At 38.0% G+C, this 17,440-nt stretch overlaps 2 protein-coding genes across 2 annotated transcripts; both read left to right on the top strand.

The window, feature by feature from the left end:
- The first annotated feature begins 1,990 nt into the window (after nucleotides 1–1,990).
- LOC116719439 (uncharacterized) lies at nucleotides 1,991–10,214 on the top strand. Its single transcript, XM_032561955.1, has 5 exons — nucleotides 1,991–2,119; nucleotides 2,259–2,582; nucleotides 4,728–4,769; nucleotides 4,929–5,056; nucleotides 9,302–10,214. The coding sequence occupies exons 1-5, from the start codon at nucleotides 2,044–2,046 to the stop codon at nucleotides 9,614–9,616; spliced, it is 885 nt and encodes a 294-aa protein (XP_032417846.1). The 5' UTR covers nucleotides 1,991–2,043; the 3' UTR covers nucleotides 9,617–10,214.
- A 1,936-nt stretch (nucleotides 10,215–12,150) lies between these two features.
- On the top strand, nucleotides 12,151–17,381 carry LOC116719428 (CMRF35-like molecule 7). Its single transcript, XM_032561940.1, has 5 exons — nucleotides 12,151–12,280; nucleotides 14,701–15,003; nucleotides 15,189–15,224; nucleotides 15,303–15,410; nucleotides 16,157–17,381. The coding sequence occupies exons 1-5, from the start codon at nucleotides 12,238–12,240 to the stop codon at nucleotides 16,429–16,431; spliced, it is 765 nt and encodes a 254-aa protein (XP_032417831.1). The 5' UTR covers nucleotides 12,151–12,237; the 3' UTR covers nucleotides 16,432–17,381.
- The last annotated feature ends 59 nt before the right edge of the window (nucleotides 17,382–17,440 follow it).

The raw sequence follows: 17,440 nt of genomic DNA on the forward strand, positions 1-17,440 counted from the left end.
CTTGGAGGTGCCAACCAGCGAGACGCGCCCGACCAGCGAAGTTCCAGGCTTGGCTCCGGGAAGCGGGATCAAGGTCTGAGAGGTAACAGAGAGAAAAGGACAAAATGACTGGACAATACTTAACATGGACTATGAGAGATCTTAGGGCTGAGTCTGACCAACAAGTGGTAACCATCGAGCGATGACTGGTGGTTCCACCGCTTCTTAAGAAGCCTGCCGCTGGTTACCGGAATCCGTTGCAGGTGCGTCAGGCTGTCAAACTCCTCCGCGTAGCTCGTCTCTGGAAAGAACCCTCACTCCAACCTGAATCCTGACAACCAGCCAATCACTGAAATGGAAACATTCAACAAGATTAGCATAAGAGAAGTTGAGCCGCCTAGTGCCAGGTGGCTCAAGAAGAAGGTGCCGCTCAGCACTTGGTTTGAGGAAAACAAACATCGTTTTCCGGAAAATCCTGAAAACCTAGCCGATTCAGTGGTCCCTGTAAAAGAAGCAATCTCTCAAACTCAAGAGAGAGTGGATGAGCAAGGGGAGAAACGGCCACCTGTGACCAACAACAATAAGGAAATTATATCTGTTGGAAACTGGGTGGATGAACTACCCCAGTAGGTGAAACGATTTCTGCTGAAAACCCATCAGTGGTCACTAAGAACAAATCTGTCTCTGAAACACAGAAGACCGTGGATGAACTCAGAGAGAAACAGCCACCTAAGCGTAAGCAGAAAAAGATGATGCCACTTCAGGCCTGGTTGGAGTTGCACGCCCCCTTGATGAAAAGATTTCAGACAAAAATACCCAAAAGCAAGATGCTTCACTGGTGACCAAAAAAGAGTCCACCTCTCAACCTTAGGAGACAGTGACACAGAAAAAACGGCGGTCTACGAGTAACCGTGTCAAGAAGACACCAGGAATATGGGAGAATGACAACGACAACAAAATCATATCATTTGGAAATTGGGTGTATGACCTAGGCCCAATAGGTCAAATGATTTCTCCAGAAACCACTCCATGGGTCACCAAAAAAAGAATCCACCTTTGAAACACTGGAGACTGTGCATCTACCAGAGAAGATACAAGGATGTAAGGATGTGAATACGACCCCAGAAGAACATTTCCAAGCAGCATCTATTTGCATGACTGCAGAATCTTCCACTGAAATAGTTGAAAAGCGTGATAGTTCTGTGTCGGGAAAACAACATGATGAGGCAGCTTTCTTGGAAAAGGGGTCTTGTACCATGGAAAGTGAGATCTCTGCTCCACAGCTGGTCACTCGGACAGAATCCGTCTCCAAAACACAGGAGACAGTAGGTCAGTGATCAGGCAGCGCAGTGTAAGCACGCAAATGAGACATTTTGGAAAACGTGTCCTGAGTCAGAACCTCCATTAGAGCTACATTGTTTTGTTGAAGATGTTGAAATGCAAGGTGTTTTAATCAAGGCAAAAGAAGGTGATCAGGTTGCTCCCTTAGAAAAGGAAAGTTTTCCCAAGGACACAGTGACCTCTTTACCACAATTGAAGAAACAGCCATTAAATGACAAGGAGAAAACAAAACAATGTCTCACTTTTCCTGAACCAGACAACATCCAGGTGGAGAATTTACCTGAGGTCTCCAACAAGCAAACCAAAGACAATGTTATCGACCTCCAACAGCATGTACACGTGCTGCTTCAACAGTTGCAGAAAACAAAGGCATCCCTATATGAGGAAATCAAAGAGAGAAATTTGGCAGAGAAAAATAATGAACGCTGCTTGACACAGCTCCAACGTGATACCAAGACTTTATTTTAACTTACGGATGTTCTTAGAACAAATGTATCTAACAAAGCATCTGTCTCTGTTGGCTCAGAATAAACTGTTATTTTAACGCAACAGCAGCTTTAGCATCCCAAAAGCCACAAAGGTTTCACTTTGGTTTAGCTCTATGAGAAAGAGGAAGGCGTTTTTGAACAGGACCAGAAAAGTACCTGACTCAAACAGAAGATTTTGCCTCCTGGTTGGTGTGGACGTGTGACAGTGAGTGTGGGAATTGATGCCAAACTGGAAATGCTGGGAGAAATGGGGATCTCATGGAGAACATCTCTAGTTCTAGTCATCTTCATTACTTTTCTACAAATCCGAGGTAAGCATTGTCCTCTCTACTTCGACTTTTTTAGTCAGAATTTCCAACACTGGTTAACATCTTGCTGAAAGCTTTGCTCGCTTGGCTGCTCTGATTAATCTATATCAGATACGCATTAAAACAATATATCTTTTTCCAGCTCTGATGTGTGACAAACCCACAGTTGTTTCTGGCACTGAGGGTCAAATGTTTGACTTCATATGCGAGTATCCGAGCGACAGGAAAAACAACACGAAACACTTCTGCTGTTTAGACATCGAAGAGTCCTTCGTTCAGGTGGTCCGAACTTCCAAACACAACGAGTGGACAAGAGAAGGACGCGTCTCTCTTTACGACAACACTACAGCGGGCTACTTTATCGTTAGGTTGGATGAACTGTATTTAAACGACAGCGGACAGTACTATTGTGGTGATTTTGGGAGCGGTGATCGCATCATGAAGATACATCTGGATGTCTCCCAAGGTAAAGTTGAAAGCATCGAATCACAACAGAATATTGAACCTTAAATTGTGCCGATTTCAGATTATAACTCAACATTAAATGTGTTTTGTTTTTGTTTTTTTTGGTCAGAAATTATTGCCCTGCAACACACCACATGCAAATTCCGCTTGTACATTTCACCAGCTAATGTGAGAAACATTCGCTGTTGACCTGCTGTGGTTTAGAAATGACAGGTAGCACAAGCCATAAATGAGAACAGAGTAATATTAGTTTTCCATGTCATCTTCTCCTTTCAGAAGTTTCAATTTCTGTAGCAAAAGGCCTGCAAGACCACGTCGACATGGAAATGAGAACAATTATATTTGACTTTGTAAAAAAAGAAAAAGTGGCAAACGAAATGCTGCATTTCCTTTGCTAAAGTAGCTCTGTATGTTTTTCACTCAGTACCTATGAAGAACAAGAGACAGAGTTTCCAAAGAATGGGATTTTTGGCTTTCAATATGCATAAAGCCGGCAGAGACATACCCAAATATAACTTTGACGCCCGTGTTGGTCTAATTCGTAAAATCCCACTGACGCACACGGAGGTTTGTGGGTGTAAGGTGACAAAATACAAAGGAGGTCAAGTTAGATGAATTGCTCTTGGCTTAAATAAGCCAAAAACAATCTCATGCACCTGTTATTACAGCTTCTGCATGAAAACAACATGGGTACATTTGATATTTGAAAATATTAGTAATTTATAACTTTTAAGCTTCAAATAAATCCCTGAGTTTATGAAGCTTTCAGCCGATACACGTCAAATAAACATCCCTGAACATTGTTTTGGGTAAAATTCAACTGGAGATGAGATACAGTCACGTTATTTATAAGCTGCTCCTCTGTACTTAGAGCTACAGTATGTCACTTTTATGAAGAATATGTTTTTTTACGTGTTCGTTAAAACTGTCACCATGTCATGAGACAGATAATGTGTGAAAAGATCAATCTCCTCCGCCTCCTCGCTGAGCTGCTGTTACCATCTAAATGCACCGCTCTGATTCAAAACAACACGGCAAATCCAGCAGGCCCAGATGAACTCTGTCAGATTTGATTTCAACACTTTTATATATTACATTTTTACTACAACTCTAACAACAAGCCTCAATTACAGAGATATTAACGTTTACATAATTCATTTTTGGAGCTTGAATCTTGGAAGAAGAGTGAGGGGGCCAAGAGGGACTGATGCTAACGACTGGCGATTCATTCTCAAGCAAACTGGTGCTTATATACAAAAAAAAAAGGCAATAAAGGATTAAAACATGCTGCAAAATGCATATGAGAAGGATATGCTGGAATATCCTGGAATATCAGCTGGAATAGTGACAACATACATTATGTCTGGTATCAGTGTGGAATATGCTTTTAACATGAAAAAGCCTTTTTTCAAAGTTTTTCAAAATAAAAAAGAAAACCGGGATCAGAAAGGTTGATAACTCTGACAAATATGTATGTACACGTTCAAGATGGTGAAAAACGTACTCCGGATTATTACAAATCTATTTAATTAGCCAAGAATTTGACTGAATGTTCACCTGCTCGATTTTTTCCCTCCAACACTTAAACCCCTCAAACATTCTGCGTCACCTGTGATTACCTGTGATTCTCGGGGCGGAGTCAGTGAATTAACTCCGTCAGTGTTACAGCCGCTGTAAGAGTTCAGAGTTAAGAAGTCGAGAGTCACTGACTTCATCTCAACACCTACAAATTACCAGTCAGAACCAGGAGGAGGGTCCTAGTACTGTCAAACAATGCTGATAAATGTGCTAATGGTGGAGGAAGAACTAACAGTTACAGGAAAAACGTTAATTTGCCGTCTTCTGCGTACGTGCTAACTAGCCTTAGCATTCTAAACAGGAACTGTTAGCGGCGGCGTCGCAGAGATGAAAGGGGAGAGGATGAGTCACCCCACTGGAGCTTGTGATTGGCCGGGCTCAGACCCGCCTCCTGGCTCTGATTGGTTGTTTCTAGTAGGCACTGGGAGAAGGCAGAGGAGATCCATTTTTTCACAGATTATCATATACTGCCACGACACGGTGACAGTTTCAACAAATATGTTAAAATTTATATATATATTTTAAAAAGTTACATACTTCAGCTTCAATGCGTTGTTACATTTTCCAGTGTATAAAGTCCCTGCCTCCACCATGGCTGCACCAGTTCACAGTGAGTATTGGTCTTTGACCCCACAATATTGTTTAGTAATACTTTTGATGTGCTTTTATATTCTTTTCTGTTCAATACATTACTTTTATACATTCCCATATACTTTGGTCAGTGTTTTGCTGTTTTAAAGTTAATTCTTATTTATTCATTATCATACAGAGCTCACCATGCAGCTGTCCCTGACCATTATATTGTGCGTTGGAGCGATGATCTTTGTGTGTCTGTTCACCATATGTCTTCTTCTGGCTGCGAAGCACAGGAGATCCACCCCTCGCCAGAAAAGAGAGGTTGGTTTACAAAATAATTAAATAAAATAACACCCATTGAGGCCTCAAGTTAAATATCTGGAGTAACTTCTCTTTACCATTAACAATGGTTTAGATACTCTTAAATCTGTAAGTTACTCTACCGTCCGTCCTTTCTTATATAGATATACAAATGTATCAGTCAACTGTGCTTTGTTTGTACTTATCTGTGCTGATCAAAATGTTACTTGTGTGGGCATCATTTAAAGAGGTTAGCTTTTAAAACTCTTCCAAAGTTGTATCTGTGAGCTCTGAGCAATAGAGTACTTCAAAGTTGAGAAAACAGACTAAAAAAATAAAACCATATTCAACAAAACTGTAAAAAGATCTTGTTGGTTGTAGTTCATTTGCAGTCTCTATTTAATTATTTAGTTCCTTCCTTTCAAATATAAGCATTAGTATAGAAGTAATGGTTCATGTCTGTTGAGCTCACTAGTGGGGATCCTCAGGGATCCATTCTTGGTCCTTATTGTCTTCACTGTACCTGCTGCAGCTCGGTGCTGATTTTTTAAAGGGGAGAAAAAATAAGCTATCCTCTCCCACCTCGGACGATCAAAGAAATCAAAACCTGTTTGATGTGTGCAGACATGTTGAATTTGAATCCCTAATCTGAGCTCATTAAGCTCATCTTTCTTCCACTTTGTTCCTTTTAACTATTACAACCTTTGAACTTTGACATTTTAATCCACTTCTGAACTTTATGTTATTGCTGTCTGAAGCACTGCTGACAATGAAATATTACCGTACCGCCTTCTGCCTTTCAAACGTGTCTAATTTTTGTGGAGAGGAAAAGACTTTTATTTATTATTTATGTTTATTTAACTTAGAGGTGAAAGAGGATTGGAAAAAGATGTGGCACTTATTTCTAATATTTAGTGTAAAATATATGAGAACAAAAAATATATATAAATTTCCCAGCGTGCAGGGAGAAGTCAGATATTTGGGGATCAAGTTATGGGAGTTTTTTTTCCATCGGCTTTTGTCTAAATTTTTTGAACATGTAGGGTCTCTCTTTTTGATAATGTAGACCTTGCCTGGCAGTATTTTTATGAAGAGTTTTCAAGACTAATAAATAAACATGCTCCTAAACGTAAAATTAGGGTGAAGGGGAGAAATAATCCTTGGTTTTCACCAGCTATTGGGACTCTGCTTAAACAAAGAGATGCAGCCTGGGCTAGGGCAAGAAAAAACAATGCTGAGGAGAGCTGGCTTTGTTTTAGGAAATTGAGGAATAAATGTACCTCATTAATCAAGAAAGCTAAGTAAGACTATTTCCTTGCCGAAATGACAAAAAATTTAAATGATCCAAAGAAATTTCGGAAATCAGTTAAATCAGCTACTGAGCAAGCACCACTGAGTGACTTTCCAAATTTTGTTTGGAAAAAAAGTAAAATGGTGTCTGATAAATTAGAAATGTTAAATTATTTTAATGAGCATTTTATTTCTGTAGGCTCTCTATTTGATGATTTAAATTCATTCGGCCAAAATGTAAATACTGATGAGCTGTTTTTGATTAATGAGTGTAACTCCACCACTTTTAACTTTCCCCCTATTTGTACAGCTGAGGTTCTCAGAGAACTGAAAACATAGACACCAGAAAATCGGCAGGGCCAGATAACCTGGATCCTTTTTTTCTAAAGTTGGCTGCAGAGTTTATAGCAGAGCCATTGTCTCATGTTTTTAATCTAAGTCTAATCTCTACAAAATCCCTAGTGTCTGGAAATCAGCATTTGTTTTGCCTCTATTCAAAGGTGGGGAATCATCACAGGTTAACAATTACAGACCAATTTCTAAACTCTGTATCGTAGCAAAAAATGTTGAAAAATTAGTTGCAGATCAATTGAAGATTTTTTTAGATTCAAATTGTGTTTTACAAAATGTACAGTATGGTTTTAGAAAAAAAACAACATAGTAATGTTACTGCCATCTTAAAGGTTTTTAATGATCTTATCCAGGCTCTTGGTAACAAAAAACATTGTGCTGCTTTGTTTATTGATCTATCGAAGGCATTTAACACAATAAATTACACACTTTTAATTGAAATTCTACACAGGATTGGGCTCTCACATCAAGCTACCATGTGGGTAGCTGATTATTTGTCAAACAGAACCCAGAGTTCAATTCGATGGCTTCACTTCTTCTACTCTCACTATTTTAAATGGCGTACCTCAAGGCTCAGTTCTGGGTCCGCTTTTATTCTCTATTTATATAAATAACTTGTGTGACAATCTGTCAAATGCTTTTTACCATTTTTATGCTGACGATTTAATAATATACTGCTATTCTGCATCACTATCGCAGGCAATACAGTATTTGCAGTCTGCTTTTAATGTAGTTCAAACACGCTTACAAACTCTGAAGTTGGTTTTGGATGTGGACAAGACAAAAGCAATGGTTTTCTCACATGCTAGAAAAATACCAGAAACCACCCTATTGCTTACCACTGTTGCAGGAGCACAAATCGAGTTTGTCAGTAATTATAAATATCTTGGTTTTATTCTAGATAATGAACTCTCTTTTAAAAATCACATAGCAAATCTACTACGGACATTGAAAATGAAAATTGGGTTTTATTATCGAAATGGATCTTGTTTTACACTCAAAGCTAGAAGAAAATTGGTAGCAGCGACATTCCTGCCACTTTTGGATTATGGAGATGTTTTATATATGAATGCTTCGACCAAATGTCTTCCATCATTAAATACTGTGTATCATTGCGCTTTAAGATTTATAACCGGTGGTAGACATCTGACACATCATTGTGATTTGTACGCAAAAGCTGAATGGCCTCCTTTAAGTGTACGGAGAAACAATCATTTAATGATCCTGATATATAAATCTCTACTCGGTCTAACCCCTGCATATTTATCTACTCTCCTACATAGAACTGTCAGTTTTCGTTCTCTTCGCTCCAATAACATTATTCTTCTGCATGCCCCACGCTTTCGAACTGAAAAAGGGAAGCAGGCATTCAGTGTGTTTTGCCCCCACAGCGTGGAATCAGTTGCAGTCTGAACTTAAGATGTCGGAAATGATTTCACTGGACTTATTTCGAGCAGTTCTTAAAGATAGGCAACAAGATTCTATGAAACAGTGTCATTGTTTTTAAATTGTTTTTATTGTTTTATACTTGTGCATATGTATTCATTGTTTTTATCTTGTAACCAGGTTGCTATGTATTGCAAATTTTTGCTCAGGCCCCTCTTGAAAATGAGATCTAGATCTCAACGGGGTTTACCTGATTAAATAAAGGAATATAAAATAAATAAATGTAATCTATAGTCCACAAGGGGGCACTGCAGCATCCTCAAATCCCTAATTCCCTCAGCTGAAACTCAGCGGTCAAGTCCTGTTCCGGTTTTTGTCACGTTTTGTCTGGACAGCTGACGTCATGTTCTCCATATTAGGCGCGGTCAAGCTGCCACAAGAAACGATTGCTGAAATGATTTTCAAATGATACAACTAAACGACTGCACAGAGGCGCAGTTGGTAGCACTGTTGCCTTGCAGCAAGAAGGTCCTGGGTTTGATTCCCAGCCCGGGGTCTTTCTGCATGGAGTTTGCATGTTCATCCCTGTGCATGCGTGGGTTCTCTCCGGGTTCTCCGGCTTCCTCCCACAGTCCAAAAACATGACTGTCAGGTTAAATGGTCTCTCTAAATTCTCCCTACGTGTGAGTGTGAATGGTTGTTTGTCTTGTCTGTTTCTGTGTTGCCCTGAGACAGACTGGCGTCCTGTCCAGGGTGAACCCCGCCTCTCGCCCGGAACGTTAGCTGGAGATAGGCACCAGCACCTCCCAAAACCCACTAGGGACAAGGGTGTACAGAGAATGGATGAATGAATGGACAACTAAACGACATCACATTTCACCAATCTTGTTCATCTTCAGTGCTGAGCAGTTCTGTTTCCTGTTCATAAAAATAGTTATTTGTAAGTCTCTTGATTCTTGTTTAATCACTCTGAACTTCCACAACCACAAGTGACCTCATGTTCTTTCAGGTCGGCACACCTGGTGCTTTTAGACGTTTTAAATACAAGATGGTAAATCTTATGTTTACTGAGTGTTTACCATTCTTATCTCCTTGTAGTTGGGTGTTATAGATTCAGATAAAAGTATAGAATCACACTATCTGCCACCTTATGCGAACATTTAATTGATCTTATCATGTAAAAATCTGCTCTAACTCCATGACTTGTTCATTGACGCCACTGACTTGTCCTCCCTGTAGACGTCGTCTGACTATGAGACGATGATGCCCTCGGCGGCAGCGGCGCCAGAGCCCTGCGGGTGTTCGCATCCGGACTGCATTGACCTCTCCGCTTTGCCTCGGCCACCTTCTGACCTCTACTCCTGCTTCACAGAGGAGCATAGGGAGTCCACCATCTCTTGCAGCCTCGGTGAATATGTCGATGTAGATGTACTGGGACATATCTGCCAGTACCAGCTTCTGGACCGGGGCCGACTGGAAAACCATGTTTACCACAGTCTTCACGGGAGCTGCAGCTCCAAACAACGAGCTCCAAAAGAGCAGATTGTCCACTGATATACTGTAGCTTATTCCAGGAACAGTGTGTAGGTTGGTTGTTGGTATTAAGTTATACCAATCTGTAAAAAGTGACAGACTTTTCTCTCAGTTTTATAGTTTGAAGTTCCTTCAATAACATGAAGGAAGAAGTGCCAGACTTTTCTCTGCTCCTTCTACCTGCACGCTGCTGACCTACTTGCTAAAAGAAGGTCATCACTTTATTGCGAAAATGTACAAAATTACAGTCGTATTAAGATATATTCACCTACTTGGATGCAAAATCAATTTATCTGATAGTATGGACAAATTAATTTGTCTTTTCTTTCAAAAAAATGTAAGAAAACTGAAAAAAGTTTTTAAATGATTTTCAGCATTTTGATGAGTCGACAAGGATCAGGAAAACAATGTCATTCAGCTACAGTGGAGGGATTTAATCTAAAACAGACATTTTCATTTATTTTCTTTCAATACTATTGGAAAGGCAGATTTCTCATGTCACGTTCAAATGCAACAGATTTCTGTCGGCTGTTTGTGATAAACAAAGAAGGTAAATGATCAGAATTATTTGCATCTCATTAAAGGTGTTTGCACAGTTGAAAGCGGCTTTAATGAGATTTAAAAAATGTGCAGATGTGTTCTCTCCAATGATGTTAAGCATAATGTGAGCTGTCCCTCTCCCACCTGTTGCTGCACACTGCCAATCGGATAAACTGCCACAAAGAAAGTCTGTTTGGAAATATTTCCAGAATCGAGAAAACATGATAAGCCATTGTCTGAAACTGGAGAATCATCCATCATGGTGGTTTTAAAAGATCACTATAAGCAAATTAATACACTGAAAAAAAAAAATCTAAATATTTTTGAACTGGTTTCTAAAGCAAATATCTTAGTTGACCTAAAGTAGAACCAAACTTACTTACAAGTTCCATTTTTAATACACAGGATGAGATTTACAAACAATTTTTTTAAAGTCAACAACTTTATGACATTTATGAAAAAGTGCTTTTTCCACTGGCAGGTTATTTCACTGATATGGTAAAAATGCTTTGTTAAACTGCAAGTTAGTTTGGTCTTATTTCAAGTGTAGTAGGATTTTATGCACTGGGAACTACATTTTGTGTTTTTGCAGTGCATCGCCTTGATACTTGTGTTTTTTGAAGGACAGAACTGGATAACGGTTTATCATTCGAAACAGTAAACACTTGAAATCCAATACTGTATTAACTTTGATCTGTGTTTACTTTAGATTTTTGCTTTGGTAAGAATTGCAAAAAAATTAAATAATTGTAATTATCAATATAAGTGAGCTGTACTTGCTACTTTTTTGTTTTAAATAAAAGCAATCACATCATGCTAGACTGTTTTGTTCAAGTTCTTCTTCAAGTGTCGTGAAAGTGTGACATTTTTAGGCAAAATGTACCATGCCAGTGCCTCAATGGCACAAATGAATGATTAGTGACTGAGCCTGACACTTTGCATGTATCGCCTTCTAAGACCTGATTGGTTTATTTTACATATTGTCCTCATTACCATGGAGTAGATCAATCATCCAGGACATTCTGATGTGGTCAAATAGAAGGTTCCTGGACTTTTTCTCTTGTTTCTTGAAAATGTTTCACCCCACGTCCAAAAGGCTTCTTTGGTTCTGACTGCGGGTTGGAATATCAAGGCTTGTAATTTATAGAAAGAAAACAATGAAGCTAGCAGGGATGTTAAAGTCACTATTAAGATCACATTGGTCTCTGCTTTTTCTCTGTGTTTGGTTCAGTGTTTGGTTTGTTGTCATTTGTGCGTACACAGGGATGATCGGTTCCTCCTGGCTCTGATTCTTTATCTCTCTCAGATTGTACCAGCAATATATAGTGACAGTTTTAACAAATATGTAAAGAAAAAAAAAAGAACATTTTAAGCACCTAAAGTTGGCTCTAAAAAGAAATATTATGAGAAAAAGAAAATCTTAAATTTGTTTTTTGATTAGTTTTGGTGTTGGCAGTGAAATATCAAAAAGAATAAATGTAGAAAAGCACTTTTTGTTTGAAATACAATTATAAGGTTTATGGAGCATAACTACAAGTAAGAAGGCCATCTCTTGAGAAGCAGATGGGAAATGATAACAGGGAAGGAAACTGAGGTTAAAGCTATAATCTACGCTCAACTAAATTGGCAAAAGCTGTTTTTATTTCACACAAGCAACTGGTTGTGTAGTGAACCAGTCAGCAGTTCACTGCAGCCAGGTTCTGTCAACAAAACAGGACATACTGTTTCCTCCTGTGTGTACCACAGCATAACGCAAATCTACAACTTTGCAAATCTACAAAAATGTGGTATTTTACCTCTTTCTGGCGATGAAGAGTTTCTTCTGGTGTAATAAGTTCTTTATGACTTATTTAAGTTGACCAAACATTGAGGTTAGTGTACCAGAAGAAGTTCCTTCTATCACGCAAATGAGCTAATGAAAGAAAAATGTGAGAAGCAAAGGAATGTCTTCATTTTAAAATAGAAGATTGGTCAGAAGTGGGGAAGTGCAACAACAGCAAGGAACTTGAGTAAAAATAAAAGCAGCTGCGCAGACAGATTTCCTCAATCTTGATGTCTGGGTTAAGAAAACCGACACAGGACGTGCAAACCATCTGGAAATCATGAAGAGGAGTTTGGTTCTTGCTGTTGTCCTCGTTCTGGAAGGTAAATTCATTTCGATTTATTAATTCATCCCCTTAAATCTTCCTCTCTTCCTTATCTTTTGTGGTTGAACATTTCTCTACAGCGGTTTAGAAACTCACTTGGTTCTTCTGGGGGTGGAAAACAACATTTAGGGCTTTAAAAAAGATATAAATGAATGTGTTTCACAAATGTACTATCCATTTTTTCATCTGTAAAGTTTATCGCCCTTTGAACACAGGAGTGCTTTGAAGCTGTTCTTGTGGATGTGTGTACACTGTAAACAATTTGAGCAGCTTTTAGTTGCGTCTCTTTAAGTTAAACAAATTTGGTGAGTTTATTTTGAACCTAAATTTATGTTTGTGGAAGATAAATTTACAGCAGAAAGTTGTGTTAACATTTTTATTAATTTTGTCAAACCTCCAAGAGTTGAATAAATGAGAGTCTTTAGGTAAAAAAAAAAAACAAACTGAAAGCAGAAAAAGAGAGTAGTGAGAATTATTTCCCAGAATGCTTAGCGGCGTGTTTTTGTATCCTGAGATGGAAGTGCGTTACATTGATCTGACTCTTGTGTGTTGTTAAGGCAAATGTTTATTTTAATGAACTGACAGTTTACGAAGCGTAAGGATAATGTCCCGTTCACACTAAATGTTTTTGAGGAGAATTCATTATAATGTTTAAGAAATTTCATTATCAGATCAGAAATTTTGTTCATGCAATTTGAAACAAGAATTAAAATTATTCTAAAGTTTAATAAGTAGTTATTTTAACTTGATATTGAGTAGTACGTTTTTTTTTTTTGTTTTGTTTTTTAATTCTTGCATATTGTGAAATAATTATTTGGCTTAAATTGCAGCATTAAGTTAAAACTCACCAGTCAAGATTAATGAACTTAAAAAAACAACAACTATGTTTAGATAACTTGTCTCTTGTTGTTAAATCAACTTCATGAACTTTAATTTCTGAGTTAAAAACCAATAAAATTTCCTTGTTGACTTGAATTGCATTTTCAAGGCAGCAGGTGGACAAACATTTTCAAGTTAAACCAGCTTCAAGTGTTTTACAGTGTAGCTATCTCTTTAATGTCACAGTTTGCAGCGGTGAAAAGATAAACACAACATAAAAGATAAAAACACAACATTTTACGCTTTATTTTTTATCGCTGAAAATGGCTTCATTTCAGTTTTTTGCTTATCTGCTGCTAAGATGCGCTGCACCCTTATCTGTTGGTAGCGCTCGCAAAAATGTGTAAAAAACCCCTAAAGATAAATAAACCTTTGACTGCAGTACCGCAATCTCACAGTGGAAAATGCTGCTGTTCCCAGACAGTGATCTTTGTTTACCTCCACTTCCATCTTTATCATGTGTACGTTGGCAAAATTAACTTACGACCTAGTCGAGTTTTGTTGTGCGTCATTTTGAAATATTGCTTTTAGGACAGGAACTACACACTACTTGTGTAGTTCTTTGTCAAGTAACCCCAAAGCGCTTCACAGACAATCAGTCTTTCACCCATTCACACACACATTCACACACTGACGGTGGTGAGCTACTGGACGGTAGCCACGGCTGCCCGGGGTCGCACTAACAACGGGTGCACTGACCGCCACCAGCAGACAAGGTGTTTAAAAACAACTGAGCGTACAAGCTTAAATTTACTGCGAGTTGTCTGTTTTTTACAAGAAAGTTCAAAAATATTCATACACCAAGAGTAACATTTGATTAACTATAAACACGTCACACCTTGACTGAATGCTTTTTGCCTTTCGTCTTGTGGACAAAAGGCCAGTAACACTCAACTAAACTACTGAGTGAAAGAAGAAAGGACGATGACGACAGTCATCTACTAAAAGGTAAAACAGTAAAAGTAAGAAATGAACCAATAAAATGGTGCAACACTTCAGCATGAACTGCAAAAACCTGGTTTATTTGAGAGGAATTTGGAAATGAGCCCAAGTTTTTAACCAACTGAGATCAGTTTGATGGAAGTGATTTCACAGTTTTGTCATGACAAATGCAACATGTCTGTCAGCGAGGTTAGCGGTTAGCACAGTGGTCAACATGTCTGACACTCTTGACAGCTGCAAATTTATACATAAAATGCTAACAATTCCTTTAAATTCTTCACTTAACGTTCATTTCTGATGATTAATGATTTGTCAGGGTTGCCCGTGATTGTGTTACCAGAGAAAAGCAAACACCCCAAACCTGATATTATCTCAAACGTGTTTTTTCCTCCACTGAATAAATGTTTTCAATATAAGATTGGATTTTGCTGCTGGTACAAAAGACAAGCTTCTTTAAGGTTCTGATCTTTGCTGCAGGCGCCACTACGTGTTTATGGTACTAATCTGTGAAATTCAGAAACGTCACACTTGGAGGATTTGTTGTTGTTGTCAAAAGTCTGTTCAGAAATTGGCTTTATGTGTTTCTGTTTTGTCTAGGGGTCTTTCAGACTGAAACCGTGTCAGTAGCAGGAACTGTGGGGGGATCAGTCACAATAACATGCTCTCATTCTTATGCCACCACCAATGTCAAATATTTCTGCAAAGGAGCGTGCGTTGACGCAGACGTCCTGATAAAAAGCAGCACGCAGCGAGAGGGGAAGTACTCTATAAAAGATAATGGGAACACATTCCATGTAACAATATCAAACCTGGAAATGAGCGATGGAGGAGTTTACTGGTGTGGCATTGAGAGAGTTGGAGTGGACACGTACGGCGAAGTGACCCTCACTGTAGCAGAAGGTGAGTAAAGTTGTTCCTGTAGGAGAAGTAACATTATGACTTCTTGTCGAGATAAAAATATTAGCTCCGTTTCCTTTTGCTGATGAGGAAGCTTCTCTGAACCGGGTTTGTTTCGTCTCAAAAGCATGTGATGAAATCTGGAGCATGAAAACCTGTCAAAGTTTTCCTTTTGCTTTCTGTAATAGAGAGTCCAGGAAGCAACCTGAAGATGACGGATTCTAGTAAGCATTTCCTTCTTAGTTCTTATCAGCCTACCGTTGCTGAGCTTGTTTTTAATTCTAGTTATATTTTTTTTCCAGGTCAGATGGTGTATCTTGGAACAGGTCTTGGTGTGGCGGTGCTGGCTCTGGCAACCGTCCTGCTGTCATTCTTCAGACTCAGAAAAAGAGACGTCAGCACGTCTAAAGGTGCAAAACACACTCACTGAAACACACTTTTAAGGTTGTGTCAAACACACAGGACAAAGACATGTTAATCACAAGTAAAGTTGACAAGATTTAACAGGTTTTCATTAAAATTGACATTTTTCAACATTTTCTTTGGATATAAAAAAAAGACGAGACGTTTTATTCTGCCGTCATTATCTGGTGCCGTCTTTTGAGGTCAGTCCTTTTGAGATTTTTCCAAACTCTTTTCTACAAAGCTGAAGATCGATCACGATTAGGTCTGGAAGTCGGTTTCAGGCAGAGTTTCTCCGGCTCACGTCACTTCGGATGTAATATGAAGTGATGGAATAAGTGATTAAAAACACTGACATGTTCACGACTTTAAAAGCAACCACTCCGTATCTACTAACATTTTCTTTTCTTGCCTATAATGGAAGAACAAATACAACGGAGTATTAGGGACACGCTACAAAAAACTAAGAAATAAATGAGGATAAAGGCAAGAATTTTATAAAGTCAGAATATTATGACTTCATTCTTGTAATTTTTTCTTCTTTTTGTATTGTCTTCGCATGGCGCTAATACTCCATCGTATTCAAATGTCTAAATAAAAACTTATTTGTAACAGAAAGAAGCGAGATGTGAGAACAAATGATGTATAGTAGTTTACTGTTTTTATAACCTATTCTTGCTTCATGTTTATCCGTTGTAGAGTATGAATGTTGTCTGGTTTGCAGAGTGATTCTGTGTTTCCTCGCTCTGTTCAGGAAAAAACGATGATGTTACGTATTCGAAGCCCTCAATCCAGAAGAAATCCCAACATGCCAACGCCGCGTCATCAGTCACTGGGGAGCCAGATTTCAGGATTAATGCGGGTCAGCCGGAGGTTCTGTACTCCAACAGCCGTTCAGAGCCTGAGATCCAGTCAGATGACCTCTGTTATTCCACCGTCATCTTCAGCAAACACCCAGCCTGCAGCGCTGCCTCTCCTCAAACCGAACTGACCACATACTCATCTGTCAAATCCAAACCTGCCGGCTGAACAGCTTCAAAGTTCAGACAAATATCATTTTTTCACATCTTTGACTGAGAAAATTATACCTAGTGATTACAGCAGATGTTTTTTAAGTTTATTCATGTGTCCTATAAATCAGAATATGTATTTCACTCAGGCTCAGTTGTCAGCTGTTTTTTTTTTTTTTAAATTATCATTATAAATTATTTCAAACGCTCAGCACAAAAAGATTTTAAAAATATGCAAAACTTTTATGTAATTTCATACTCATCTTTTTTCCTTCTTATTACCTTTGAATGATTTGGAATTTTTTTTATTTTCCTCTTAAAGCAACATTAATTATACAGAAAATTACAATTTAGGCTAAATAGTTTCATACATGGAAACTCAAAAGGAACAAAGAAATAAAATGACAAATTTCCATTTTGTTATCAAAAAAGTATATGGAAGTTTTTCAAAAATTGGTTGGAATATCTAATTATATAATCTAACTTTTTTTTTCAAACAGTGATCCAACAAAAATATTAAGCCAAAACTCTGTTCATGTTAACTCAAAACAATACTGTCATCTAGTGGACAGTTTCTAATTGTAAAAAAATATATATATATATATGTATATATTTTTTTTGCTTTCTTGATTAGTTGCTCTGCATTGTTGCACATTTTTATGTCTTAGACGTTTCAGTGGTAATCTCTCTGGTTTGTTACTTTTAGAACAAATCACATATAAATAGATGTTTTTAATGTTTTTTTTTTTTTTTTCGATCATTCATTCAAATTCTAAAATTATTCCAATAAATTATTTGTTTGAGTCAAAATCTTTATCATTTTTAAAATCACCTCGTGGGTGACATATTCTGAAATCAAGTGCATAACTTTTTTTGCCATTTAAGTTTTGTCTCAAAATAAGTCAATCCTGCGCAACATTTTGTAGTTAAGGATCAAACCACAGGTGGAATAAACTTTGTTTAAAAATGCTTTTGAACCAAAATGGCCCCGCAGTTTTCTTTTTGTTTGTTGTTGTTTTTTGTACATA

The sequence above is a fragment of the Xiphophorus hellerii genome, chromosome 5, assembly GCF_003331165.1.
Source record: "Xiphophorus hellerii strain 12219 chromosome 5, Xiphophorus_hellerii-4.1, whole genome shotgun sequence".
NCBI lineage: Eukaryota > Metazoa > Chordata > Actinopteri > Cyprinodontiformes > Poeciliidae > Xiphophorus > Xiphophorus hellerii.